This window comes from Ailuropoda melanoleuca, chromosome 7 (assembly GCF_002007445.2).
Source record: "Ailuropoda melanoleuca isolate Jingjing chromosome 7, ASM200744v2, whole genome shotgun sequence".
NCBI classification, from domain to species: Eukaryota; Metazoa; Chordata; class Mammalia; order Carnivora; family Ursidae; genus Ailuropoda; species Ailuropoda melanoleuca.
Genome location: NC_048224.1, coordinates 46810483 through 46830956, shown reverse-complemented (window position 1 = coordinate 46830956; position 20474 = coordinate 46810483). Strand labels below are relative to the sequence as shown.

Genomic DNA, 20474 nt, shown 5'->3' with positions numbered 1-20474 from the left:
GTCCCCTGACCTGCGCTTCGTCTGGCCTCTACCTAGAGGTGTGTGTTCCTCTTAACCTTCCCCCCCGCCCAGTCTTATTTGTCTCTACATCATGACGTTTATGCAGTTTCCTTATATAGTCGTATTTCCTCATGTGTGTGTAGCTTTTCTTTCATGTGTATCAGCAACATCTTGCCTCATAACGGCCTTGTAAGATTCCATTGTGGGAAATGTGCCCAGATTTGCATGAGTTTGACCTGCTGGTGGCTATTTACAGTTGCAGATTTCAGTGAAATTGTGATAACCGGACTTTAGGAGGAGGGCCAAGAACCTAGGTTTTATCTTGTGCAGACTTTGTGGTGGAGAAGTTCTGTGGGCTTCATCTACATTCTGTTAGCCTTGCGACACCCGTCAGATGAGGAAGCCCAATTTTGAATGCCCACAGTTAGCCAGCAGTTACAGGGCTGGGCTGGGACCCCACTGCGCCTGATGGTGCACCATACCCGTTCCCAGGCTAGCCCCAGCTCCTGCTGGCCCAGAGTGGTAGGGTCTGGTTGTGATGGGGGAATGCATTTTGCTTCAAGCAAGATGCTGTCTCTATGCTTCTCCTCAAATACCATTGAATATGGCACATTATTAAAAGCCAGACTCTCTTGGCAGTATTTGATTGGACCTTTTACTAAAATCCTCGTGGGCAGAGGGGTTGGTGTTGATGATCCCCAAAGCAGGGAGATGTCAGTGTTCTGGTGGAGAAGTAGGTCATGTTTCTAATAGAGCTCCAGTGACGGCTGTTGGTGTTCTTGTTTCTGATGGGTGTTTTGTATCTGAGAAATCAGCTGTACACACTGCTTCATAGCATCAGAATGGAGAATTAAGTTTATTTTCTGACCACTAAATTACTGCTTTTGTGCATACCAAAGGGAGTTAGATATATCATTAGCAAAATTGCTTTTGATTGTTTTAAATTATGCACCAAAACTGTAATTTCTAGAAAGGGGTTTTCTAAAGATATCAGTAAAGACAAAAAAAAAACAACAAAAAACTGCCATTATATTAACGGTACTCCAGATGCAAATTTGTGCAGTTTGGCTGGAATAGAAATGGTCTCATCTGCCCCAGCTCCGTTAGTTTGTACCTGTGTATTAGGAAAACTCAATGTCTTTTCCCCCAATTTGTGTGGGAGATAGCCTCCTTTGTGCAGAAAAATTGCATAATCGAATGAACTCATTAATTTCCCCAAATATATTAAAAAAATTTTTTTTTTAGTTTGGAATTATCCTTCTTGCTTATGTCTTCAAAAGGAAGGCCCCTGTGTTTATTTTTTAGCATCTGCTGTTCGTGCTAGGATTGTGTAGATATTCTGTATCTGTATCATCACATTGAGTCTTCTCAGGAAGCCTGTAAGGTAGGTAGGTATTCCCTACATTTTACATATGAAGAAACAGAGCCTCTGAAAGGCTCAGAAAAGGGTCCAGCGTGAGGCAGCTGTTAAGAGAAGTAGTAGGAGTATTGACCAAAATCCAGTTTTAGAGGCAAACAGGAATATACCTTTTTTTTTTTTTTAAATAAGCCCCACATCCAATGTGGGGCTTGAATCCATGACCCTGAGATCCAGATCTGAGCTGAGATCAAGAGTCAGATACTTAACTGACTGCACCACCCAGGTGCCCAAGACAGGGATATTCTAAACCTACCCTTCTCAGGAAGGGAAGAGCCCTTGGTATGAGAGACCGTCACAGAGGTCCCTGTGATTGCTTCAGGCCTGGCCGCCTACCTTTCTCAGTGGCTTGAGTGGGATCAATGTGACCCGGACCCGGAGGCTGGCGCATTGGTGACATGAGGAAACATGGGGCAGGTACCTGCTGGTGCCTTGTGCGTTGTTGTGTAGGTGCGTGTCAGGCCCGGTGTGTGTGCCTTCCTGTCCCCCTTCCAGTCCCAAGTGAGGAGTTCCTTTATGACATCTTTAATAAGGTGGTAGCTGGGGCTGTGCGCAGTGTCCATAAGGTGGCATTTTGTGTAGTGTTATTTTAGAACATGCCTTAGGTTGACTGACGGCAGTCTTCCAGCCTGAAATTGGCTTTGGCATTTGTACACTTGCAGATATCTTTTCTCCTGCCATATGACACACAGATTTGGATCCAAGAATAACGATTGGTGGAGACCGAGGACCAAGCAAATGATGTTATTTTGCAGTCCTCTTTGATGAGGCATCCCCCCCCCCCCACTAACTGCCACTAGTCCCCTTCACCACCTTAGACTGTCCTTGGCCTTGAACCTGCTCTCTGCCCTTGAATTTCAGGGCAGAGAGTGTCTCACTTTCCTTAACTGAGCAATAGAGCCTGGAGAGCCGTTATGAGGTTCGGCTCTCTAACCTTCTTGTTGTATGACATTGGACTGGTTGTTGGACGTCTCAGTTCTTTGTCTGAAAAATAGGCCGGGTAACTTCCATTATCCTGTGAGCTCTGGAAATGCAGAGCTTACTGGAGGATTGTGGGACAATGTGCTTGAAAGCGTCTTATATCCTTGAACATGCAAACAGGGCTCCTTCCTCCCTTTTCCTCCTTCAGAGACCTTGCTGATTTCATCATTCCCAGGGTCCCAAGTATTTCCTGTTTTCTTCTCAGGTTCCTTATCTTCCACTTAAAAAACTAGAAAGAATAATAGCCTCATTGAGGTATAATCCACATATCATGCAATTTATATAGTGCGGTGGCTTTGTTTTGTTTTGGGTATTTCCATAGAGTTGTAGAACCGTTACCATAATCAATTTTAGAATGTGCTTAATTATCCAGAAAGAACCCCTGACCCATTGGCAGTGATTTCCCATTTCCCCCCATCTGTCCTAGCTGTAGGCAACCACGGATCTACTTTCTGTCTTTATATATTTGCCTGTTCCGGATGTTTCGTATAAATAGGATCATATAACATGTGATCTTTGGTGACCACGTCCACTTAGCGTAGCAGTGCTGTTGAGGTGCATTCGTGCTCGGGTCTATAGCAGCAGTTCATTTCTTTTTATTGCCAAACTGTAGTCCATTGCATGGATGTAGCATATTTTATTTATCCATTCATCAGTTATTGGACATTTGGGCTATTTCTACTTTTTAGCTATTTTGAATAATGGTGCCATGAACATTCATGCACAAGTCTATGTGCGGATGTGTGTTCTCCTGTCTCCTGGATAAACACGGAGGAGTGGAATTGCAGGGTCATATGGGAACTCTGCGTTTAACCCTTCGAAGAACTGCTAGGCTGTTTTCTACATCGGCTGCCCCTAGTTTACATTTTTACCAGAAGCACGAAGGTTCCAGTTTCTCCACAGCCTTGCCGACACTTATTATTTTGATGATAAGCTGTCCTAATGAGTTGAGAGTGGCGATATTTCAATGTGATTTGATTTACATTTCCCTGATGACTAAGGACACTGAGCATCTTTTCATGTGTTTATTGGCCATATATAGGTCTCCTTTTGAGAAGTGTCTTTCAGACCCTTTGCCCATCTTTTAATTGAGTTATTTGTGGTTTTTTTATTATTGAATTGTAATAGTTCTTTATATATTCTAGATTTGGTGCCTCTCTCCAACTTTTGAATATATTAAAATTCTCCCCACATGAAAGGCACCCCTATTTGTCCTCTTTAAGTTATTGTTTGTATGTTCATGCCACAAGTAGCTATTGAGTATCTACTGTGTTCTTGTACTGGAAGCTATGGATAGAGTATGACCAAGAAATGCAGAGTTCCTGAACCCCGGAGCTTATAGGCCAGCGCAGAAGGTAGACAAAGAACAAGTAATTGCACAGGCATTTAATTATGATGGTACTAATGTTCTCCGTAGAGAATTGTAGGGGGCAGTGTGGGTCCTTAACAGGAGACCTGACCTGGTCTTGGAAATCAAGACCTGTTCTCCCAAGGAAAACACATACGAGTGGAGTCCTAATGAATGTACTGGGATTACGGGAGAGGTGTGGGGGTGGGCAAGAAAGCATGTTGTAGACGGAGGAGACAGTGTATGTCAAGGCCCTGGGGTGGAAGGAACACAGACATTTGAGGGACTGATAGAAGGTGAATGTGTGGAAAGGGGCAGTGACTCGGGCTGCAGGTCACGTACAGCATGGCGGCTGTGGTAGAGGTTTTGACCGTGGTCCTTAGAGACCGGGAAATGTTCCAGTAGTTGTAAGCAGAGGCGGGCAATGTTAGGTTTGCGTTTCCTGCCGCAGTATGGAGAGTGGACTAGAAAGGGCAGGAGGGGACGCGGGAGGGCGCTCAGGAGGCAGCTGCCATGGCTAGGCGAGCGCCAGCAGCGTCTCGGGGTTAGATGGAGGCAGTGGGGGGTGAGGAGAGGTCGAAGACCTCATCTGGAATTAACGGAGCTTGGCGAGTAGCGAGAGTGGGTGATGAGTGTAAAGAGCAGTTCGAGGGATTCGCAGGTTTGGGTTGCACAGTGAGGGGATGGTGGTGTGATTCACCAAGACGGAGGGTGTTGAAGCTTTGGGGTGGGGACTTGGGTGGTGGATGGAGGGAGCCGAGTGCTGGGCTGGCTTAGGAGTGCCTGGGAGCCAGTAGACACGAAGGTGTCAAGGCTAGGCAGGTGGGAGCTCTGAGCCTGGGAGATAGCCCCCGGATTAGTGACTCGGTAGCCACGGAGATCTTCCGTAGGGGTGGTTCTGGTGGACTAGCAGATTGGCTTAGACTGAGGAGCGGGTGGCTGGGGGGTGGGAACGAGGAAATAGATACGAGCAAGAAAATGTGATTTAGAAGAGTGTGTTGGAAAAAGGACTGCCATAGATGGAGCATTTGGATGTCCACAGAGACAGTGGGCCAGTGCTGAGAGGGTGTCGAGGAGGAAAAGCTTGGCACTTGCCCATCAGAGGAGGGACCTGCCAAGACACAAATTTCGTAGACCGGGAGATATATCACATAGATGCCATTCTAGGAACCAGAAGTCTGGACAGCCGGTTTGCATCCTGTTTTACGAGGTTGGCATGAGAATGTCGCCTGTGTGACCAGAGGAAGTGTATTCATTGTCCTGTGCGTGTGTCTCTTCAGGACGTGAAGAAGTCCCGCCTGCCCGTCCTGTTAAAACCATCCCGGTCGTTAGGAAATGTGTATCGGCTCCCTGCCGGGCAGGAGGTGGTGGCCCAGCTGCAGGGCCAAATCTTGGAGCTGCAGGGGGAGCTGAAGGAGTTTAAAATCCGCAATAAGCAACTTCACCAAAAGTTAATTCTGGCTGAAGCGATGATGGAGGGGAGGCCAGCGGCAGACGAAACGCTACAGAAAGGTAAGCACCGAGGAAAATGTATTCTCCGTGAGCTAGATGAACGACCCGACGGAGCTGCTTGAAATGTCAGCCTTGTTGTTTAGAACTGCAGTAAGTCTGAGTATAAATTTTATGAATTACAGTGATTAATCTCGACTCTTGACAAATACACAATCAAAGGAACACAATAAGGAAAATGAATCTTTTGTTTTCATTTTGTTCTGGAGTCTGGATAAAGGGGACTTGTAAGTGCTCGCAGGTCTTGTGAGGTCATCGCTCCCTTCACTTGGGTTGGTCTGGGGGTACCCCAGCTGTGGGATGACTTGAATCTGGGTGGGTTGTTTTGGCTTTATCTGTGGAAGCCTCAGGCATGTGGCATCATGTATATATAAGTGAGAACCCTCTTGGTGGGGTTTTCTAGAATGTCTAGGCTACATTATTTTGGCTTCCTCAGGGCTGATTCCAAACCCTGTCTCAGAGCAGTGTAGCTGGGCACACAGGTAGTGTTGGACCTCGTTTTCAGAGCATGCATGAGTCCACAGAAGTACACATGTTGACTGCTGATTTTGCACTTCTGCTGTAAGCACAAGGCAGCAACACATAGTACTAAGAACAACAACAGCAATCTTTTATTTATTCATTCAGAAAGTATTGATGAAACCCTGCTGTGTGCCAGGCACTGTCATAGGCCCTGGGGACGTAGTGAATAAAACAGATGCTCTAAGTCTGTGTCTAGCTTCCATTCCCATTGTGGGGAGAAAGACAGTCCTCTGATGAACAGGTGTGGTGAACGAGAGATGGCAGGTGCTGGGGAGGAAGGGGAAGCAGGGCTGAGGGCACGGGCAATGTGGAGCGAGATAGAGTGTGCTACCGTATGCGGAATCCTAGAGCCTCCCCAAGGAGGTGACATCTGGACACAAGCCGGGAGGAGGGGAGCGGGATAGTCAGCTTGGAAAGGACGTTTTTGGCAGCAGGAACAAGGGCAAAGGCCCTGACGTTGTTTGAATTTGGGAAGTTGGATGACTAGGAAGGAGGCCAATTATGTGGCTGGAGTGGAGTGGGGAAGAGGAGGTGGGAAGGAGGTCAGGGAGGTAGCCCATCGGGAGGGCCTGCTGAGGCCATTCTCGGGCTTTGCTTTCATGCAGGTAAGACTGGAAATGGAGGGTTTCGAGAAGCGGAGTGACATGACCCGACCTCAGCTTTAAAGCAGGGATGGGCAAACTACGGCCTGTGGGCCAAGCTTGCCGGCCGTTTTTTAAGTTTTCTTGGAGCACTGTGACACTCCCTGATTTGCACGCTGCTTGGGACCGCTCGGGCACAGTGATTGCGGAGTTGAGTAGGTGTGAGAGAGGCCCTGTGTCCGGCAGAGCCAGAAGTAGTCTCTGTTTGGCTCTGGAAGAGAAGTAGGCTGACCTCTGCTTGAAAGGATCACTGGTGACATGAACCATCGGAGTGATGGAGCTGTCCTGACCTGAGGTGGGAGAGGCTGAGGCGGGCATCGGTGTCTGGTTTGGGACTTCTTGAGATGCCTGTGGACCAGCCCCGTGGCGGTGCCAGGTCGGCAGCTGGAGATACAGGGCTGTAAATTTAGCAAATGTCCACATATCGCTGGTATTTGAAGCTCTGAGACTTGGAGACCCAGGGAACAGATCCAGGCACCGAGGCTGGGCCTCTCTATTAAGCAGGGGTTGGACGGAGAAGGAGCAGCCAGGGAGGCAAGGACGGAGCTCAAGAGGATGACATCCAGAAGCTGAGTAGGGGCACCTGGGTGGCACAGCGGTTGAGTGCCTGCCTTCGGCTCAGGGCGTGATCCCGGTGTTGTGGGATCGAGCCCCACATCAGGCTCCTCCGCTACGAACCTGCTTCTTCCTCTCCCACTCCCCCTGCTTGTGTTCCCTCTCTCGCTGGCTGTCTCTATCTGTCGAATAAATAAATAAAATCTTTAAAAAAAAAAAAAAGCTGAGTAAAGAGCCGGTTCGCTGTGTCGAATATTGTGAATCAGTAAGATGAGGCCTGAGGATTAGCCTTGGGATTTAGTAACAGGGAGCCATCACTGGTGGCCTTGAGGGAGCTGTTGCCCTGGTGCGGCCGAGGCCTGCCTGGCACACGTTCCAGGGAGCCAGTGCAGGAGAGGAACCGAGAGGGCGAGAACAGACAGCCCTGAGGAGTTTTACCGTAGAGCGTTGCTGAGACACGGGGCAGTTAGGAACTACACTGTCAGCGAGGCTCAAGGGACTCAGAATCGGGACTGCGGGCGACTACGGCAGGTGGGTCGTCACTGGTGGTCTGGCAGCACGAGCTGCAGAGCTGGAGCTTTTAGGGAAGAGAGCATGACCTGGAGGTGTCTGTGGAGAGCGAAGGCACGTACGTACACTCTTCCAGGTCTGGGATCACAGGGGTTGTGGGAAAGATGGCCAGGGGATGGCCTCCACTCCGGGGGTGGCTGCAGGAGAAGCAGTGTCGGGAGACAGCCCGGGCCCTTAGAGCGAGTGGCAAGGTGCGTGTGCAGGGAGGGCACTGAGCTTATTTGGGCTTTTGCCATCGAAGAGTTGGCATTCTGGGGTGGGGGACTGTATCCAGCATGGAGATTTTCCAGGTGGCTCAGGGCTGGGAGTCTTGTACTTCCTGTGTCAGTGATAAGATGAGCACCTGTTATTTTTTCAGACTCCTGCCCACTTTAAGTACATGATGTAATGGAATCTTCTTAACAGTCCTTGAGGTAGGAATACTAATCATCCCCGTTTTATCATGAGGCAGCACTTTCACAGATAAAGTGACTTGGCTACGGTCACACTGTCACTAACTTCCGGAGCTAGGTTCAGACCAGCCTGCCTGACTTCCAGGCCCGTGCCCTTTACTGCCTCGTAAAGCCTAGCATCTCGACACCTTGCATATGGGTTTTCTGATGACCTGTAGTCCATGGTGTTTTCCATTGATCTTTAGGCTCATGGGTTCACTGTAGTGGAGGTTTCAAGATAAGTGGGCCTTTGGCAGTATTGCTCTTCCCTCCCTCCTTCCTTTCCCACTTTCCCTCCTCCCTCCCTCCCTCCCTCCCTCCTTTCCTTCCTTCCATGTGGACATCTATTCATGCATTCAGTGACTATTCCCCAAGCACCTGCTGTGTTCCCAGCCTCATGCTGGGTGTAGGAGACAGAGACAGAGATGGAGAGGACTGAGATAGTCTCTCCCTTCTGAGAGCTCCCTGTGTAGTGGGAAGGGGTCAGATAATTAAACACACCAGTGCAAGGCAGAAGTGAGGGACACTTCAGGGAGGAAAGGTTTTATGACCAAGGTGACTCAGCCCAGCAGAGGCCCTGGCACTTGGCTCAGGGCTTGCTATATGCATTTACCACTGTTTTTATTTCTTGCTGAGACACCAGGGTGCCTTGACCAGGTGCTACTCCCACAGTTGCCCAGTAGACCCTGGGGCCTCTCTCTTCTCCAGAGAAGTGGGCATAGTCTATAGAATTCATTTTCTCACTCATAGTTTTTTGAGAGCCTGGACTTAAACCATTTTAGACAAGCTGCAGTATATTTATGCTTTTTATGTCCTGTTATGGCAGCTGGATAGATTAATTTTATCTTATAAATTGCATGTTGCCTCCCCAGTGTTTTTATTTTCCCTGTTGTATCTTTGTGTTCTTCTCAGTTGCTTGGCTAGGTTTCAAGTCTATGGTTTTATTTATTTTTCCTTCTCTTCGTGAATGCCTATAGCCCAGCCCCTTGTTGGAGCCACGTACCAGGACAGCCCAGGAGAGCAAAAGGGAATTAAAACCATGCCGTGTGTCTGGAGAGACAAGGAAGGGGACAGTGACCAGCACACCAGCTACGAGACCGGTCAGAATTCAACCCCTCTGTGTGTTGAGCAGCTTGTGTGTGCCAGGCACTCCTTGGGGTGTTTCATAGAAAAACTGTTACTGAGCCCCGCAGCGGGCATCTTAGGACAGCATCATTATTCCCATTTAACACATGAGGAAGCTGAGGTTTTTAAAAAGAATCGATCCGGGGTCATCCAGCTGGTAAGTGGGTAGATGAGTGGGATTATAGTAGACTGCGTGTCTGAGCTCACCGGTCCATTTGTCACCCTTTGCTCCCCGGCAGTGGGCCGGGCCCTGACAGGCGCAGTACATGCTCTCAGGGACCCCACAGCCAGCCCTGCACGGGCGGCTCTCCGTGTGGTGCAACGTTGGCTTCCCGGGGCCGGGAGGGTGGGTCGGAGGTGACCCTGAGCTGCCCCCTGGTGTGCGGGCTGTGGGAAAGGTACAGGGACATGAGTGAGTTCCCAGGCAAGTCGGATCTATCTCTTCTTAAGCCTGCAGATAAGCACAAAGGATAATAAAAGAATATTCATGTTCCCATTCAACCAGAACGAATACATGCTGACATTTTTTCTTTTTACCTTAGATCCGCCCCCTTCCACCTTTGTTTAAAAAAAGAATCACCTTTAATCTGAACCTAATTCACTCTGTAAGAATTAATTGTCTTCAGGAATCCTAAATTTGTCCTGGGGTGGCTATGAGAATGCCAGTCTCTGGGGAAGCACTGAGTTACGGTGTATGCTCTCCCAAAGCCTCCAGTCAGGGTGGTGGATACGTGGTCACATGCTTCTGAATGTTGTAGGTTTTGAGGAGAAAGACACTCGACCAGGCAATAAAGTACCCTTAGCTGAATCGTAGAAAGTTCCAGAACTGCAGTATTTCCTCTAATGCAGATAAATGGTCTTGGGGACATCTTTGGATTTCTTGTTCATAGCTAGTTGACTGCTAAAGGCTTCGTGTCTAACTGGCTGTTTCCCTTTCCCTCCCAAATCCCCAGCATTAGTGAACTTCCTTTGTCTGAATGTGTTTCTAGAACTTTGCACATGCTTCTGCTTGAATGTTCCCCCTTTAATTGATGTACTTTGAGGTCTCTGCTTCAGTGTCACTTTCCAGAGAAGGCCTTCTGAGTCCCTCAGTTATTTAGACACTCCCAGTTGCCCCCCCATATTTTCTTCTCGAACTGATTTGCTTAGTGACTGCTCTCAGCAAAGCTGGTGCCGTGTGTGACGGCCTCACTGTTCTTTGCTCTTCAGTAGCTCCTTGATAGATCCTTGAAAAATGAATGCAGGGGATTCCACAGATGTTATTGGTCCTTACATTGAGGGCTAAGGGAGGTCTGTCCTTGCTCGTGCAGCCCTGATACGGAAGACTGCGATTGCAGGAGGGATGGATACATCAGGAGGCAGGAGGCAGCGTTCAGAGTGTTGGAGGCAGTGGGCCAGCCTTTGAGGGAGGGGCTCTGCTGCTTACTCATCCTGACCCTGGGCAAGCTCTTATCGCTCTAAACCTCGATTTCCTCTTGTAAAATGGGGATACTAGTGATGCCTCGCAGAGTTGTGAAGGCTACCCATTTAGTCTTAGCATAGGTGGGAAGTGGTGCTCGGCCGGGCCCTGGCATAGCGGTGTGTCCTGAGGCCTTGCTACACCCGCAGGTTCACCCTCTACATACAGCTTGTAGTCCTCCCTCTCCCACACCCTCCATGCGGTGATTTCAAATGAAAGATCCACCTTTGGCCCTTCACCAAGGGCTACTGAACTGTGAGGGGCTAAGTGAGGTGGCCTTGGAGCCTAGAAACCAGATCTTTACCGCTGCTGAATCACAAGCTGCTGTAGATTGGGGGCAAGTGTGTTAATGTTTGATTTGTTGTGTTGTGAGGAACAAAGCTTAAAGTAGAGGTTAAGCGTTGGTAGGAGAATGCACACCGTCCCCCCATTCTGAGATGCGTGTCTGTGTGTGTGTAGCTAAGCGTCAGAGCTGGCCACAGTCTGCATCACAGAAGGACATTTGTGTGGGTCTTATTACACTTGTCTCTGCCTGTTGATTACTTAATGAAAATCATCGAAACTGATCTTTATTCCCTTGAGTGAACGAACATTGCTTCTTGCCATGAAATTCCATTATCATGAGGTTATTATGGCAAAGATAGTTCCTTTACTTGGAAGGTGATTTACTAGAAAAAAAGCCTATTGAGATCTCTCCCTCCGTCTCTGTCTCTTACACTCATTCAGCCAGCAGTTACTTACTGAGTGCCTTCTCTGCCCCAGGCCCTGTGCCAGACCCTGGAGAACAGAGATGAATGACACGCCTACACCCCGGGAGACCGCAGACACCAGTGACTATCACAAATTTTGTACAGTAGAAATGCTGTATTAGGAATGCTTCCTTTAGGTCATGTAGCAGCTGCTTTCTAAAATAAAAAGAGTTATTTTATAGTATTTGCATTGTGAACAGAGAGATAAGAATGGGCTTACAGCCACGAGGAACAGTTGCAGAGCCCAGAAATTGGAATATACAGTCTGACGAGGATTTTTGTGTGCTCTGCCCTCTGAGAGCTCTCCCAGGCCCTGTCATCCAATCCACATGGTTGCTTCTGCAGCCTTTGCCCTGGTCCACGGCCCCTGCTTGCGTGCCTCCTGCCTCCTATGATCGGCATCTTCTTCCATCTTCCAGCAGTTGGAGGGAAGCAGAGAATATCAGTATTAGCTGGGCTCCTTCACTACTGTGTACCAGACACTTTCTGCAGATACCGTCCCCTTTGATCCTCAGAACACAGCAAACACAACCCTTCACAGTAAATGGTGTTCTTTCCATTTTGCAGATGAAACTGCCGAGGCTCAGAGAGGTTAAGTAACCTGCCCGAGGTCATGCAGCTAGTGCGTGGCAGGCCAGAGTTTGAAACCAGATCTGGTTCTGTTGTGAAGATGGGTTTTTCTACTCTTGCCTGCTCCCTCCTAAGGACTTAGACACCCCTTGTATTGAGCTGAGCTCCCCCTGGATGACGGGCAGTGTGGTATGTGGTTGAGGACAGAAGCATTGGACTCGGGCCTGAGCTAGAAGTCTTGCAACAAGTAGCTTAGACATCTTTTGTGGGGAGACTGAGGCTCTGAGACATTAAGCTGCTTGCCTACGGCGGGTATGTAGCCAGCAAGTGGCAAAGCTGGGTGTGGTCCCCCTTCTCTTCGACTTCAGAGCTACGCCTTCTCTCTGCAGTGTGACTCCATCGCTCACACAGGCTGGGCCGCACGTCTGGGGCTTGGAAACAGCTGTCAGGAAATAGTTCCTGGCAGGGTAGTGCCTCAGAGAAACAGCTCACTGCGGGGATGTCGCGGCACCTCCCCGGAAACCGTTATCCGTGGAAATGAAGACTCTCCTCAGTCATGCGGGTTTTAGAATTATTGCTCTTCAGTGTTACTTCACACACTCCCCAGTATCTGTCAGACCTCCTGACTTCCGGTCTGGGTGAGGTGCTGTACCAGACCCCAAGATTGGGAAGGTGAAAGCCTGTCCCTCCTGTGAAGGAGCGAGAGAGGAATCCAAACATCGAATTGCTATGTAAATAAGTAAACCAGCCGGTGTCGTTCCTCCGTTTGCACCTAGCACATGGCGTGCGTGTCCGGGGCGATGTGTGTGGGGTGCTGCAGAAGCACAGACAGAGGGGCAGTTTGGCCTAGTTTGAAGATGGGCTTTTGCAGAAGGAGAATTAGATCTGCGTGTCGAAGGATGAGTTCATTGAGTAGGCTTAGAGAACCAAATACATTCCAGGCAGAGGGAAGAGCACATGCAAAAGCATAGAGGCACGAAACAGCCTGGTGTGTGCAAGGAATTCTGGGAATCTCTGTAGGTGGTGTGAGGGGATCCTCTTGGGTAGGTTGCCTGGAACTAGATTGTGGAGGGTCCCAGACGCTGTAAGAAGGAATTTGGGCTTAATCCTCCACATAGTGGGGATATGGATGAATTTTAGGTGGGCTTTGGTGGTTATCATGGTCAAATTCACTTTCTAGAATAGTTGCTCTGAGGAAGAGGGTGGATTGAGAGGTAAGGGGAAGGACTGGAGTCAGAGAGGCTTGTTGGGCTATGCAGGGGCAGAGGGGGTAGATTTCAGCAAAGGAAGTACTGACATAAGTGTGTCTGATTCACAGACTCTGAAATTTGCCAGCCCGATGGCCTTGCCATCTTGCCAATGTGCAAAGGGAATCCTTCTGAAGATTTTCCTGGCCCAGCCTCGGTAGCTGCCTACTTGAGTTCTGAGAATCAGCTTTCCACCAAAGTCAGTGTGATGGGGACCCATCAGTCTGAGAACATCGACACCTCAAGTGATACAGAAAACTTAAAACAGAAAATCTGTGACTTGGAAGCTGAGCTCGAGGGCTACCGGAATTTCTTATTTCAGCTTCAGAAGCACTCCCAGTGCAGCGAGGCCATTATCACAGTTTTGTGTGGGACAGAAGGGGGCCAGGACGTCTCGAACAAGCCCAAGGGTAGTACTGACGACGACGAAATGCCGTTCTCCAGTTTGCACCAAGTACATTATGTGAAGCACATGAAGATCCTTCCTCAGCTGGCTCCAGAGCTGACTGAGGGCGGGCTGCTGGAGGGCCTCAGACGGCAGCCAGTGGAACAGGAGTATGAGCTGCAGAAGGAGCAGAGTTTGAACATGGAGCTTTTCCGTGAAATCCATAACCTGCAGAATAAGTTCAGAGACCTCTCACCCTCCAGGTACATCCCGCTGCCGCTTCTCCCGCTCTTGAAGCCTGCAGTTCCCCAGGTTGCCACTAGGTCGGCCGGTGAGCTACAGGGGAATGCTGCTTGGCGGTGGGGGGGCTTGTGTCCCGGGGAAGGCTTGACGGTGGGTCTAGGGCAGCTGGGCCCTGTGGAGAGGTGAACGTGAGGCCACAAAGAACAGCGGCTGTACACATTCTAGTTTTGTGTCTTCTGAAGTTGGCAGAGGGGATTTTGCCCTCGTCAGGCTGGGAACTCAGGGCAAAGGTCTTATTCCCGCCGCTTGGTGAGTTGCGGTATGTTTGCGGAATGGCGGTGTTTACTCCTGGACCCCATTATTGGCTTTTACTGTGGGACTGAAACTGATGTCCTAGGCAGGGTGGGAAGAATATAAATAGTTTCCATATCTTTACCCTTTCAGGTCATCTTAGAGAAATAAGCCTGCATAGAAAGAGAATTCTTAGGTCATGTTTTACGGGCAGAGATATGTACAGTTTTGCTTTATGAGCCATGACAGAAAAGCGATCGTTTGCAAAGTTGACCTTCATTCGTCACTTATTTGAGACGAACACGTAGTGTCCTGAATTGTCAGGAGCCAGGGTGAATTTTTTCAAGCCTTCCCAAACAGCAAGATGGGAGGAAGCTTGTATTTATTGAAAGGCAGTCGAGTCAGACCCCCAGGTAGGCACTTTCTTATTTCATCCTCAAAATCACCTGGAAAGGAGGTGTTCTTACATGTGTTTCTGTGGATGAGGAACTGAGTCTCGAAGAGGCTGCCGTGACTGAGCAGACCGCCTGAGGACAGCGACAGTGCTGCTCCGAGCCGCGGCCAGTGCGCAAGCCCACTGTGTCCCACGCTAGTCCTCATGTCCTTCCTCACCCGAGAAACCTCCCCACCTTCAGCGCAGCTGTCACATGACCCATATGTGCACACTCGCCGGCAAAGGTGGTCAGCAGCCCCATGTACTGCCCTCATTTCAGGGAAGGCGGAACACGTTTATGAAGGGTCAGCATCTTTGCCAAGCCACGCAGGGGCCGGGTGACTGTGGTCATGGTTAATAGGGGCCACGTTTTCCTTAACTTACGTTTCGCTGCGTGCCTATGAGTTCTCGTGGGCTCACACGGGAAAAGGCAGATCTGGTATCAGGAGGTAGTATTGTACAAAAAAGCATGGGCTTTGAGGAAAGACCGTGTTTGAGTCTGAAACCTTCCCCATTTAACTTTTCAATCTTTGAGTCCGGTTCCTCTCTGTAAACGAGGAGATGCATACATTTGTCCGGAGATTGCAGGGAGCAGTTAACTTATACAAAAACAGCTAATGCCCTGAATGACAGGTCATAGACCCTCCATAAATGGTCATTAGGATTACAATTACCCCCTGACCTTTCAGTCGAGAGGAAGGAGTCCCGTTTTTGTGTTCCTGTGTTACAGTTTCTTTTTTGTTCTTCATGAGAATTTGTGGTGGGTCCCCTGGCCCTTGGAGCACTTGTTTCTATAATTCAGAATAATATTTTTGAAGAGTGTATGGAAACTAATTGTTCTCCTGAGTTCTTGCCAGTCTGTACTGTAATTGGGGGCTTTATAAGGTTAAAAATATTGCAGAAGAACCTTTGTTCCGGCATTTGTTGGCTGTTTTGAAATCGAAGGAGTGACCTTGCAGACTTCCAATTTTTCTAGAATATGTATACTTGTACAGCTGCAGGCTTTTAAAAATTGTGCTCTGTCATTTTTCCAATTAGTGTTAAGGTCACAAAAATTCAATTCTAAAATGGTACAAGCATTTTCTCTCCCTACCCCCCCCTTTTTATCAGATATGATTCATTAGTTCAGTCCCAGGCCAGGGAGCTCTCCCTTCAAAGACAGCAGATTAAGGATAGCCACGGCATCTGCGTCCTTTACCGGCAACATATGAACGCCACGATGAAGGCGTTCGAGCAGCTGCTGCAGGCCAGCAACGTGGATCACTACGTGGCCGAGGGTTTCCAGGAGCAGCTGAATCAATGTGCCGAGCTGCTCGAGAAATTGGAAAAGCTGTTTCTCAACGGTAGGTGGGGCAGGGGATCGCGAGTCTTAAGACACATCATGTATTGATCCAGGGCTTCTCCTGGAGGGGCCCTGGTGGAACCAACTCCTCGGTGGCTCTTACCTCTGCTCGGATGCGGTGAGAGCGGCACCACGGTGACCACGGTGCCTTCCAGCGACGGCTTCCTTGTGCTTGTTCTGGACCCGGGGTCTGGCTGCCGAGGCACCGCCCCCCGCACCTGCCCCACGCCCATGGTTGCTCTAAATTTTCAAGAGAGGATGTAAATCGGGTTTTGGGGGGCGGGGGTAAGAACTCATGAGTTTTAAATGTTGGCAGCACTCAACAAAATGAGCAAACAAAAAACCGCAGACATTTATTGGTGAAAAACATATATTCAAGGGTCAGGGGTGGTTAGAGGAAGGATGAAAGAGGACCTTTGCTAAACAGTTGCTGTGTGGTAGGTACTTTAATAGATGTTATTGCATGGAAATAAAAAAAATAATCATTTGCAGTTTTTTTGAGACTAGGGGTTCTTTTATACTGTTTACTTGGCTTCATCAGTTTTGCCATATTTGTTTTGTCATTTTCTCTTTCTCTGTCTCTGTATTCAGATTTTCCTCAATTTATGATGGGGTTATATCCCAATAGATGCATCATAAAGTTGAAAATATCATAAGCAAAAAATGCATTTAACACACCTAACCTACCCAGCATCATAGCTTAGCCCAGCCATAAACGTGCTCAGAACATTTACAGTAGCCTACAGTCAGGCGCTATCCTCTAACACAAAGCCCGTCTTATAAGAAAGTATCGGATGTCTCATGTTCTACGTTGAAGGCTGTACTGAAAGTGAGAAACAGAATGGCTGTGTCGGTCCAGGCTGGTTGTATCAGTTATTTGCCCTTGTGATGGTGTGGCTGATGGGTGGCCGCGACTCGCTGCCACTGCCAGAATCACAAGGGACAGTTGTACCGCATGCCTCTAGCCCGCAAAAAGATCAAAATTCAAAATTTGAAGTACAGTCTTCACTGGATGCCTGTTGCTTTCACACAATCCTAAAGTTGAAAATTGTAAATTGTACCATTGTAAGTCAGGGACCATCTGTGTATATACACACGTGTGTGTATGCACACACACATTATTATTACTATTTTTTTTAAAGATTTTATTTTTAAGTAATCTCTACACCCAGCATGGGGCTTGAACTGATGACCCTGAGATCACGAGTCACATGGTTCCCCAACTGAGCCAGGCAGGCGCCCCCCAAGCACCCAACATTGTTATTATTATTATTACCCTAGAGCCTGACATTATCATCATCATCATCACCATCATCATCAGCCCTCCAGGGGTGGCTTGGCGATATCATGTCCCTTTCCCCCTTCCCCCTAGAAGTGTCAAAGCGTGCAGCCCCTCCCACTGAGGACATTCTTTTATACAGCCACAGCGCCGTTGTTAAATCCATGACCTAGTATCATTATCTCATATACAGTCTATATTAGAACTTCACTAATTGATTCAGTAGTGTCTTTTATGAGTCTTATTCCTGATTCTGATCCAAGACCCACTCCTCACATTACATGTAGTTGTCATGTGTCTTTGGTTATCTTTAACCTTTTCCTTCGCCCTTTGTCTTTCATGACGGGGACCTATTCTTAGAGTTTAGGCCAGTGCCCCAGTTTGGGATTATCTGTTGTTTCTTTAGGATTGGTTTAGATAAATTTGATGAGATTAGTTGTGTGGTTTTGGCAAGAAACCTGCATAAGTATAATGTTCTCGTGGTACCGTGTTTATGAGGTGCGCGCCATCGGTTTGTTCCATTGTTGGTGAAAAGAATTTGGATCACTTGGGTGAGCTGATGTGTGTCCGGTTTCTCTGCTATAAATGACGGTATTTCCCTGTGTAATATATAAGTAATCAGTGGGGAGTACTTTGTAACCCTGTAAATATTTGGTTCCTCTTCAGACGTTTACCTCAGATTTACTAGATGTTCCTTGCTCAGCTGTCACTGCGGTGGTGGCAATATGGTGATTTTTTCCCTCATACCGTCATTCCCTCTTCATTTTTTGGTAGATGGCATCTGCTGGAAGGATGAGCTCTCCCTTTTTCTCCCTTTTGTTTGTATGTTTGTTGCTTATTTGTTTATTCACATTGTGGACTTGCAGCTGCTTATTCAGTGGGCTGGTATTCAGTCTGTCATTCTATTGCTCAAATTGATTGAGATTTGGCAAGTGGCAATTCCTTTTGACAGGTCTCCGTCTTCTTGGGGAGCACATCTGTACTCTCTGGCACGAAAAAAGATGTTCCAGCCTCATTGATACTGTCCCTGCCCCTGAATCAGCCACTTCTCCAAGGAGCCCTGGTTCATCTTAAAGGGCAATGCTATTTAAAAACCATGTTTTGGTGCTGGGTGTTTTTATTGCTACTGGGGTTTCATTGTTTCTAGGCCCTTTAGCAGACAGAGCTAGGGTATATCTCACATGCATACGTACACATGTGTAATTTATTTAAAAAATTGTTACTTCACAGCAGTGCCTGCTGTTCCAGTGCAACCCACTGTGTCCTTTCTTGCTGTTCCTGCTTCCATATTGTTTCCCGTCTCCAGCAGTGAGGATCCCGGTTCTCACAACATCGTGTGTCTGCTGCTGTGCTCACTTCTCTGTAATACACACAAACAGGCCCAGAACTGCCCGCTCCATACCACTGTGAGAAACAAACCTGCTAAAAGATCATGATTTGTTTGTAGTTCTTTAAGTTTTTAGGCTAGGGGTATATAGTCAGGTATCAAATTTAAAAGTTCCTTGGTTTCATTCTTTTGTTGTTAGAGTATTCATTCGGAATATAATTAGATTTACTTATTTCTGTTTGTGCTCAGTGTCAGGCTTCCCCTCCCATTTTTACTGATTTAATTTTATTTTTTGAATATGAAAAGTACAAAGGTGGTTCCAAAGTTAAAACTTTATCTATTCAAGTTGCCTCTATGAAGTCATTATTTTTGTCCTTCTCTTTTATATCCATTAGTATGACTTCCCAGCCCCCCTTTCTCTCTCAAACCTCTTGGAATTGGGCTTTAGGACAGCCCGGCCTCTCCACGGAAACGGCATGTGCCCGACACTGACACCTGCCACTTTGCTGAACCCGGCCATCAGTTTTGGGTGGCACCTCCCTCACCTTCACAGCAGAATTGAACATGGTCAGTCCCTTCCTCCTGGGGGAAATTCTTTCCTCCCTGGGCTTCTAAGTGGACGCCACCCAGTACTCCTCCCACCCACCAGCCACCCCTTCGAAGCTCTGCCTTCAAACGTGTGTTGTAAATTGGACCAACTCGCACCGCCTCGTTGTTGCCACGGTCTCCTCTCGTGGATTATCACAGTCACCAACTTGGACCACCTCGTTGCTGCCACGGCTCCGGTCCGCCATGGTCTCCTCTCGTGGATTATCGCAGTCCTTGCCTCCCTGAGGGTCCAGGCTTCCCCGTGTCCCACTGTAGCCCGTTCCCGCACAATAGTCATAGCGATCTTTTCAACATGTAAGTCAGGTCATGTTCCTTCTGCTCAATAAGTAACGAGCATGAAGCCTGGACGCAGTGCTGGGTGCATGGCTCACAGGTGCTCCGTGCTTGCCAATATCTCTTCCTGTTGTGAGTCAGGGGTTTAGCCTCAGAACAACCTGTTTTACTTGAGGAACTTGCCTTACGGAGGAGAGTCAGTTGCCCAAAGTTATAACTGACTCGGTGAAACCCAAGTTTGACCTTAGTTCTTCTGCCTTCATACATTACAGAACACACGGCCCATGAGGGTCTACATATGTTCAACTTAATTCCAAGGTAGAACGTGGGGTAGTTTGCGCTTCTGGGCCCAGGGAGTGTTTCCTGATTTCTCTACAGAACCCAGCAGCTCAGGGCTGTTGCAGACTGGTGGTCCTAGTCCCAGCTCCCCAGGACCTTGAGGCCCAAGGACACAGGCACAGTTGACTTTCCCCAGCTTTGTGAAATCCTGTTTCTTCTAAGGGTTTCCAAATAAGCTAGTTTTCATTTTAATATTGGAGAAATAACTGGGTCCTCAAGACAGAGCTGTATCTTCCCGGCCTGAGGCATTTTCTGTCTGTCTCTCTGTTCTTCCTACAAGCCCTCAACCAGGGCCCAAGGAAGTGGGAGGCTGCGAGAGAGTGCCTCTGGCACCAGCTGCCCTCCCTCACTCATCCAGCCGCACACCACCCCCTTGATTTATTTTTTAGTTATTTACCTTGACAAGCCCAAGGAGATCTCACTTCTTGTTTCCTGTGGGTTCTGGAAGCAGAAGCATTTCAGGCTTCGCAGACAGCAAAAACATAGAACTGTATTTTCTTGTACAAAAGGCATAAAAGTCTCAGGTACCTCATGACAACTGCCATTCTTAGAGAATAAAATGTAACAGAGGTGGGTCTTTCTTGGATGCTATCTAAGGGGTCTGGCTTCTGAATTATAAAAGGAGCTTACTGTAAAATAGTTTTATATTTGAGGCAGTTGCATAGCATGAGTTCTTAAAAATTTTAAATATAGTCTTTTTTTCTTAATACAAAACAGTACGTGTTTATTGTTGAATAACAGATAAGCAAATAGTCCTATAGTTGCATTATTTATACAGCAAAAATGAACACCCTGGAGTTCCATACTTCCAGATCTTTTTTACACGTAT

At 48.0% G+C, this 20474-nt stretch overlaps 1 protein-coding gene across 10 annotated transcripts in view; it reads left to right on the top strand.

Annotated features, from left to right (window-relative positions):
• The window catches only part of CDK5RAP2 (CDK5 regulatory subunit associated protein 2), a 164003-nt gene that overhangs the window by 105518 nt on the left and 38011 nt on the right, over window positions 1-20474 (top strand). For 7 of the 10 annotated variants that reach the window (XM_034664403.1, XM_034664402.1, XM_034664399.1 and 4 more), the window contains 4 exons: window positions 5027-5258; window positions 8952-9074; window positions 13196-13772; window positions 15587-15819. In XM_034664403.1, the coding sequence (XP_034520294.1) occupies window positions 5027-5258; window positions 8952-9074; window positions 13196-13772; window positions 15587-15819 (1165 nt within the window). The remainder of the gene's footprint in view (window positions 1-5026; window positions 5259-8951; window positions 9075-13195; window positions 13773-15586; window positions 15820-20474) is intronic. The other 3 variants (XM_034664401.1, XM_034664405.1, XM_034664406.1) reach the window with 3 other exon arrangements.